The 9,400-nt window shown below is 40.7% G+C and overlaps 1 protein-coding gene across 2 annotated transcripts in view; it reads left to right on the forward strand.

The window, feature by feature from the left end:
- NCAPG2 (non-SMC condensin II complex subunit G2) overlaps window positions 1–7,740 on the forward strand; it is a 120,882-nt gene extending 113,142 nt beyond the window's left edge. For both annotated transcript variants that reach the window (XM_049861878.1, XM_049861879.1), the window contains exon 28: window positions 1,749–7,740. In XM_049861878.1, coding sequence (XP_049717835.1) covers window positions 1,749–1,800 — 52 coding nt within the window. In that variant the 3' untranslated portion in view covers window positions 1,801–7,740. The remainder of the gene's footprint in view (window positions 1–1,748) is intronic.
- Window positions 7,741–9,400: the final 1,660 nt, after the last annotated feature.

Consider the following 9,400-nt stretch of genomic DNA (forward strand, 5'->3'; position numbering starts at 1 on the left):
GCACATAGTTTCAAGGTAAGTACTTGAAGTATATTAGTTCATGTTGAGAGAAAATGGGTTGAGGATTTCAAAACTTACACTATGGGAAAGAAAAGGATTTAAAACGAGGCATGTATTTTTTTTTTTTTTTTTGTACATTGTTTCTACAACTATGTGTTGATTCTGCAACTGTGCCATCCTCTCTGCTACACTGGTGCACAGATTGGGGGAGATTCTTCCCTTTAAGGAGGTGGCAACCTGAAAAATGATCGGGTAGGACTCTGGAATATTGGCTTTTGCTTAAATATGCAAGAAGCAAACTGTAGAGAAACCAGTGTCTGAAAAATCAATCTAATGAAAGAGAAACAATTAGGATTTAAGGCTGTATTTTTAAATATTATTGATTTAATGTTGGGCATGAGACTCTAAAGCAAGAAAAACAACATTAAGACTCTGGGAACCCCTTGGGACAATTAATCTTTCAGGCAATGGGGCATTAGTTTAGAAGCAAAAGTTTTCTTAACAATTAATCTACTTTTCTTTCCAGCTGAGTTAGCATTTTGTTGACTGAACTGTTGGGTGATAAATTTTAAAAAATGCTTTCATTGCACTTGAATCTCTTTACCCAGTATAACATATTGTAAACTGAGTGTATTTTCTCATGAGGAACAGGACGAATTCACCAGTGCATTTAAATGTCAAACATGTTATATTTATTACTTTTAAAGATAGCAATAAATTTGTAATTTGAAGTTAAGAGAACTGTAGGTATTTGTTAATGTTTCTTAAGTTTGAGTTACGTCGTGAATTTTTCTCACTGAGTAAATGAATTATAGTCATATTATAATTGGATTACTTGCCAGTATTAATTACACCTATATATAGGCAGGAGTCCTATTGGCTCAGTGGTTAAGAGCTTGGCTGCTAACCAAAAGGTCAGCAGTTCGAATCTACCAGCCACTTCTTGGAAAGCCTGTGGGGCAATTCTACTCCGTCGTATATGATCACTGTCAGCTGGAATCAATTCGATGGCAGCTGGTTTGGTTCAGGTTTATATAGGCAACTTTAGTAGTAGTATAATACAGTCATCAACATTAAACCTTGTTATCAGGCCTTGAAGAAATGCAGTACTCCTTGAAAAATTGGCCCCTTTTTTTTTGTTAAGAAATATGTTTTCATTTATTCTGGTGTGTGCAATTTTTTTAAAAATACATTTGATACTGGATTACTTTTATAGTTCATTTAAAAGTATGCTTCCCGTAAGATCACGTCAACACACAAAAATTAGCAATGAACAATTTGAAGAGGAAATTAAAACAATTTCATTTATAATAACAAAAAGAATAAAATACTTAGGAACAAATTCAAGCAGGCACAGGACTTGTTATAAAACATTGCCGAATGAAATTCAAGAAGACCTAAATAAATGGAAAGACATCTCATATTCTTGCTAGTCATGATAACCACGGGGAAGATGACAATAGTCACCATTTACTGAGGGCTTGCTCAGTAACTGTGTTGTGTATTATGCTACATGTTGTCTGTGTATTACCTAATTCCCACCTTATAACAACCCTGCGATGATAGAATGTTTTATTCCCTTTTACATGTGAGAAATAGTGAAGTAATTACAAGTTACTTCAATTTTCTTTTAAGTGCATTTGATTGAAAACCAATTTTAGATTGTATTTTGTGAAAAAGTACATTTGGATAATTAGGTTACATTTTTTTTTTTCTAGTAGCTAATTTTTTCTTTCTTTATGTTTTAGATTTCTGTATGAATCATCAACGAAAACATTGGGTGAACTTTTGAATTCATAACCAAGCAAACATCTTCGGACATGTAGAGCTAGAGAAAAAGGACTTATAGAAAATATTTGAAATGAATGTTTATTTTCCTAGTGTTTTTAATAAGCCATGTAACAGGGAAGGGGTGGGATTTTTGGTGGGTATTGGGGAGAAGCTTTTAGTAGAAAATTCAAAAGTTCTTAAAATTTGCCTGGTACCTGCATAAATTGTTTATTTAATGTATAAGAGCCCAGATGGTTATCAGTGGTGCAGAAATCAATGGTGCAAACAAAAAGGACAGATTTTCCTAGAAAACTTGGTTATTTAAAATGACATATATGTATATATATATACATATACACACACATACACAGAGAGATATACATAGCTTAACATCTATGTGTCTGTGTGTCTGAGAGCCAGACCCCTCGTCTTGAGGTCAGAGCCCCATTTCTGCCCAGTTGCTGTGTGCAGCCTGGAGGCCACATAGTCTGCTGTGATGGAGTCCCAGGCCCAGACTCCCAACCCTGGTCCCCCTAGGCTCCTGCGACTCGATGGGTCTCATCCCCATTTTTTGCTGGTGTGGTCCTGTAGGGTGCTAGTGGAAATGTATGCACGCCAGGCACCACGGTCCTGGCTCGGGCACCCTTGGCCGCCTTGGCTTACACCTTACCCTCACCGGGCAGGCTCTCACGGGAGAGCTAGCCTTCCCTGCTGCTGGCTTAGCAGAATGGCAACAGTTGTGTCAGCAGTGTGGAGGAGAAAGTGCAGGTTGATTATTGACCCATGCCTTCTTTCTTCAAATACCGTATCTAACCAGGCCAGTTTGAAGAGAAAATGCCGGCAAGCGATTTTTGTGGCTGACTCTCGCCTCTTATAGTCCGGCCCGTCCTTTCATATTGCGCCACTACAATATGCTGTAAAGAGCCAATGTTTGCTGTTTCGTGCTCAGTTCACAGTTCTGGGGCACCGAGTCACTAATCTTGCCTAGCCATAAATGACTAAAACCATTGGTGTGCATTAGGTCACCCTGGCCCTGAGTGGTTTGTTTCTCCGTTTTCCCTTGGCTTTGTATTTGCTTTAGGGTGACAACTTTGGGTCCCTGACAATTTAAACATACTAATATTTTGAACACCTTCCCACGGCCCCACTTGGCAGTGAACCCACCCTGCCGCCCCTTACCCACTGGTAGGCCGCTGCCACTGGGAGGAGCGGGAGCCCGATCCTGCCCCTAAGCACTCAGGGTTGGCAGGCATCCCAGGCCTGGCCAGGGCAGAGACACCAGGTCAGTCACTAAGATCACTACCCTGCTCCCAGGCCCACACCTAGAGTCTCCCCTCCATGACCTTAACAGGCTGTGGGGGTGTGCACCAGGTGAACCCAGCCAAGAGCCTTCACTGGAGGCTTAGAAAGCGGGAGCTGCCCAGGCCGTCTGCCCCACAGTGGCCCCCAGGCCATGCACCCAGGACCCCTGTGCGCTGCTGACCCAGGTGTTCACACAATGTCCTATTTCACAGAACTGTCCTGGAGATAAAGTGACACCTGTATATGTTGTTAGGTGCCATGGAATCAGCTGTGGCTCAGAGCAACCCTACCTACAGCAGAACAAAACGTTGCCAGGTCCTGTGCCAGCCTCACAGCCGTTGCTGTGCTTGAGCTCATTGTTGCAGCCACTGTCAATCCATCTCGCCGAGGGCTTTTCTCATTTTCACCGACCCTCTACCAAGCGTGCAGAACCAGTGACTGGTCCCTCCTAATAACAAGTCCAAAGTACATGAAGTTTGCTGTCCTTGCTTCTAAGGAGCATCCTGGCTATGCTTCTAAGACAGATTCGTTTTTCTGGCAGTCCATGGTAAATTCAGTATTATTCATTAACAGCATAATTCAAAGTCATCAATTCTTCCCTCTTCCTTATTCATTCTCCAGCTTCCGCATACATTAAAAATTCCATGGCTTGGGTCAGTGTACCTTAGTCCTCAAAGTGACATCTTGGCTTTTGAACACTTTAAAGCAGTCTTTTGCAGCAGATTTGCCCAATGCAATGTGTCATTTGTTTTCTTGACGGCTGCATCCGTGGGTTTTGATTGTTGATGCAAGTAAAATGAAATCCTTGACCAGTTCAATCTTTTCTCTGTTTATCATGATGTTTATTGGTCCAGCTGTGAGGATTTTTGTTTTTGTGTTTAGTTGTAATCCATATCCTGAAAGCTTTAGTCTTTGATCTTCATCAGTAAGTGCTTCAAATCCTCTTTGCTTTCAGCAAGCAAGGCTGTGTCATCTGCATGTTGCAGGTTGTTAACGAGTCTTCCTCCAATCCTGATTCTGCATTCTTCTTTGTGCAGTCCAGTTTCTCAGATTATTTGCTCAACGTATAGATTAAATAAGTATGGTACCGGTAGTCGTCATATATGTATTGTTTGCAAACTCTAAGTAACAAAGCAACGGCACATCTATTTATATTTTATTCCAAAATATTAATATGTGTCTTTCCCTTTAGGGGCAAAGATTGATTCTTAGATTAATCCTGTATCTTTAAACCTATCTTGTGTAGAAGGAGAATAAAGTAGATAGCAAAAGCAGAGAGGCTGATGCTAGGCGCACAAGAGAGAGAGCTCAGAGGCAGCTCTTTTTATTGTGTTCCTGAATACAGCCAACCCTTTGGTTAGCAGCCATAGCATTTAATCACTCTGCCACCAGAGTTTCCAAAAAATAACGTGGCACACTCCCGTTTTTGTCTTAATGATGCCTTTATTGGATATTGAGGCTTGGGTCCTGTGGCTATAAATGTGAGTAGCAAAGAAATTAGTTTAGCCTGAAGCATTTCTGTTATTTTATCTTTCATTTCTAAGAGCTGTCGCAGTTACAGAAGACAAAGTAGGCGCCAGGGTGCTGAAGGAGGAACGGGGTCTAGGCCTTCTCTGTGTATCACCCGTGGCCCCATTGTTCCCACCCTGTGATTACCTGGCAGATTCTGCAACCTGTGGCCCTTTTAACAGATGGAAGGTCAGTGCTATTGAAATCTCATGGTCATTCTCTCATTCTGTCCTCAGATCTTAAGCAAAAAGTAAAGAAATGCCCGTTTTTCAGTGCCTGTGTTACCCTGGTGGTATAGTGGTTAAGAGCTACAGCTTCTGACCAAAAGGTTGGCAGTTCAAATCCACGAGGCGCTCCTTGGAAGCTCTTTGGGGCAGTTCTACCCTGTCCTAAAGGGTTGCTATGAGTTGGAATTGATTCGACGGCAATGGGTTTGTTTTATATATGTATATATGTATATTTCCCTAGAGCTCTGCTGCTAACTAACCAAAACATCGGCAGTTCAAATCCACTAGCCGCCTTGGAAAACCTGTGGGGCTCTTCTACTCTGCCTGATAGGGTTGTTGTGAGTCGGAATCGACTCAACGGCAACGGGTATATTTCCCTCTAGGAAGGTACAAGAAATGGACTACTACTTAATGTAGTTATGAGTATTAAGAGTAAGGTTTTACCAAGGGATATCTGGGAAATGAGAAGTGGAATATGGATTATTATTGCAGTTTATTTCAGCTAATTTTGAAAATATAACTAAAGAATCTTTGCTAACTAAAACATATTCCGTATTAGTAAATGATATTGATATACATTTCTGCCACTATTGGTAAATCAAATTCATTTTGCTAGGATTTGTATTCATTTAAGATTGTCAGTTAATTGAATATTTGAGGGAGAGATTACTAGTTGTTCCGATTATTCATTCTCCTTTTTTTCCATAGAAGTAACTACCTCTGATCTTTTTGACTGGGTACATGGTTTTTAAAAAAAACCACATTTCTCAGCCTTGCACCTAGTGTGATCTCGTATCTAAATGCTTCCCAATAAGATGTTAGCAAAAGTGTCATGTGGCAACTTAAAAGATACGCGTTATATCATCTTCGCCTTTCTAACATTCTGCCTGGAATGGGGTTGTGGTAGATGGAGCTTGTCAAGGAAAAATTTTGCTGGACAATGTTAAAACAGATAAGGATAGTCTATACAAAAAGGATTATGGTAATGGAGGAGAAGCAAAGAGCATTGCAGTGGGGAGAGAGACCAGAACTGAGTTCCTACTCCACTGAAGCAGAAGCCAAGAAGAGTTTTAAAGGCTGAAGTGTGTGAGTAGAAAAATACTATTAGGGGAGATTAAGCAGTGGGGTATGTTGATCACATGGAGTTACCCCCTGAAGTTACTGTTAAGAGTGGATGGACAGGTTCCATCTAGATCTGTAAAGGCCAAAGAGAGATCTGAGGCCTAGAGTCAGGAAGAAGCCTGCCTAAAGTGTAGTCTAACTAAGGGGAATGTCAGTGCTGGCTGTCTTGCTCAGCCGTTTTCAAGAACACCAGAGTGGGATTATTTCCATGATTACAGGGCTTAGGTAAAATTAAATGTTATCAAGCTCTAGCTGCCATATTGGACTGTGAAGATAAGACCACGTCATACAGACAGTATAGTTTTGAGCTAGAGGGAATCTGGATTTCTACATTTATACACTGACATTTTTTAATGCCCCAATATCTATGGGAGGGGAGCTGTGGTGGCACAGTGGTTAAGTGCTATGGCTACTAACCAAAAAGTTGGCAATTTAAATCCACCAGCCACTCCTTAGAAACCCTATAACAAAACCCGTTGCCGTCAAGTCGATTCCAACTCATAGTGATCCAATAGGACAGAGTAGAACTGCCGCACAGAGTTTCCAAATTGCGCCTGGTGGATTTGAACTGCCGACCCTTTGGTTAGCAGCCGTAGCACTTAACCACTATGCCACCGGGGTTTCCTGGAAACCTTATAGGGCAGTTATACTCTGTCTTAAAGGGCCACTATGAGTCAAAATCAACTCAATGACCATGGGTATGGTTTTTGGTTTTATCTATGGGAGACCTAGAGAATTGGGCGTAAAATAAGTCCCGAAGCATGACTTGAACTAGTCTGACGATGGATCCCTGCCATCACAATCGGGCACTTGACATTTTAATTAGCATTTTTGCCTCAAACTCCTCTCTACTGCTGTGTTCTCACTTCCAGCACCAATATCACTTCTATACTACCTTGCTGCCCCGTCCTTTACTGAAAACAGATCTGTCCCTTCCCATTTGTGCCATTAACTTATGTCAAAGACTGCTTTAGACTTACGTCAGAGTCTAACAAACTTTGTATGGCTGGGAAAGCAAATATCTAGCATTTAAATTACTATAATGAAGACATTCTGTCACCCACCAAGACTCAAGTGGGGAGATCCTCCAAACAAGAAGATAATCCGATGCAGGGTGGCCAAAAGAAATGGCAATAATTGTAATTTAAGTTCCAATTGTCTGGATCCACTGTTCTCGAACTTCAGCATGCATCGGAATTATCTGACCATTTGTTCATACAGATTGCTGGGCCCCACCTCTAACTGATCACTCAGCATGTTTTTGAGATTCGTACATGGTTCTCTGTGTATTCATTCACCTGTTGGTGGCTATTTGGGTTGTTTAGCTATTACGAGTAAAGATGATATGAACGAACATTCATGTATACAGCTCTTGTAGCCGTTTATCCTGGGTAAATTTCTAGAAGTTGAATTGCTATGTAATGTGTAAAGTGCACCTTTAACTTTTTAGCAAACTATTCTGCACAGTGGTTGTAACATTTTACATTCCTATCAGTTGCTACACATTTTCCCCCAAAATGGTTTTCAGTGTTTTTCATTTCATTCATTCTTTTGGGTGTGTAATGGCAACTCATTCTAGTTTTAATTTACATTTCCATGATGACTAGCATTGCACACTACGCTATTTGTGTATCGTTGTTGGTGACATACTAATCAAATCTCTGGTCCGTTTTTTGCTTCATGTTTTTTTGCCTTGTTTTATTAGTGAGTTGTAAGACTTCTTTATATGCTCTGAATACAAGCCTTCTTAAGTTAAATGTATTATAGTATGTGGCTTGCCTTTTCATTATTTAAATGGTGTCCTTCAAAAACCAGAATTAAAAAAAAAAAATTAAGTCCAGTTTATCAGTTTATAGTTCTGTGATTTGTGTTTTTTGTGTCCTCAGAATTCTTCGCTTACCCCAAATTGTGAAATTTTTTTCTCCTGTGTTTCTTTTAGAAATTTTAGTTTCAGCTTTTATGTTTAGGTCCATGATCCATTTCAAGTTAATTTTTCTGTATGACATGAGGTAAGGGTAGAGTTGGATTTTTGCCGTACAGTAGCCAGTAGTCCCTGTACCATTACTTACGGCCATGGAGTCAATTCTGACTCGTAGTGACCCTATAGGACAGAGTAGCACTGCCACAAGGGATTTCATGGCTGGAAGCTTTACAGAAGCAGACTGCCACATCTTTCTCCCACAGAGCAGCTGGACGGGTTCGAACTGCCGACCTCTCTGTTAGCAGCCAAGCACTTAGCCAGGGCTCCTTCTGTACCTTTAGAACATAGTATTTTTGTTAATTAACTGCATGACACACCTGTGGCTCTGTGCCTTCATCTAGAATAGTGGTTCTCAACTAGGAGCTCTTTAGCACTTATTTTGCAAATGTCTGGAGACATCTTGGTTGTCAGAACTGGGCTGGGGGGGCGGGGGATGGGAGGGGAGAGTGCTACTGACATCTGATGGGTAGAAGCTAGAGTTGCTTCAAAACATCCTACAATGCACAGGACGGACTCCCCCCGCCCCCCCGCCAAGGAGTTATCCAGCCCCAAATGTTAGTAGTGTGATGATGAGAAAACGTGCTAGAAGTTTTACCGTTTTAGCTCATGAGTAGACCTGTGATCCATTTTAATTTTTGTGTATGGTGTAGTGTAGGGCCAAGGTTCAGTTTATGTGAGTGTGTTTTTAACACAATTATCCAGTTGTTCTATACCATTTTTTGAAAAGGCTATCCTGTCTCCCATGGAAGTACCTTGCACCTTTGTCAAAATTCAGTTGACCATCCATGTGTGGGTCTATTTCTGAAGTCTCTTCTTATAGTTTGTGCTTTTTGTGTCCTACAACTATACAATTTCTGAAAGAAACATAAGAGAAAATTTTTCACAGTCTCAGGGTAAGCAAAGCATTCTTAGGACACCAAAAGCACAAACTACCCATGAGCCTCATCAGCTACTCTTTTTCTTTTTTTTTCATTTGTCTTTGTTATCTAGTGCTGCTATGACAAAATTCCACAAATGGGTGCTGTAACAAACAAATTTATTTTCTCACTGTTTAGGAGGCTAGAAGTTGAATTCAGGGTGTCTGCTCCAGGAGAAGCCATTCTTTGTCAGTTCTGGGGGAAAGGATGGTCCTTGTCTCTTCAGCTTCTGATCCTTGGCTCCTTGGTGGTCTTCATGTGTCATGGCAGCTATCTGTCCCCATCTCTGCTTTCCTCTCTGCTTCCTTAATCTTGCTCTTTTATATCTCAAAAGAAATTGACTTACGACACATGCTACACTAATACTGCCTCGTTAACAGAACAACCCATTCCCAAATGGGATTAGAATTTACAACATATATCTTTGGGGGGACACAATTCAATTTATAACGTTGTTGTAAATCTGTCATACAACTTTTGTCAATTCAACTTTGTACAGGTGTACAACTTAATTGACAGTAATTACATTAATTGACTGTGCAGCCCTACCCTTAATGCCTTTTTTCCATCAT

The sequence above is a fragment of the Elephas maximus genome, chromosome 20 (assembly GCF_024166365.1).
Source record: "Elephas maximus indicus isolate mEleMax1 chromosome 20, mEleMax1 primary haplotype, whole genome shotgun sequence".
Classification (NCBI taxonomy): domain Eukaryota; kingdom Metazoa; phylum Chordata; class Mammalia; order Proboscidea; family Elephantidae; genus Elephas; species Elephas maximus.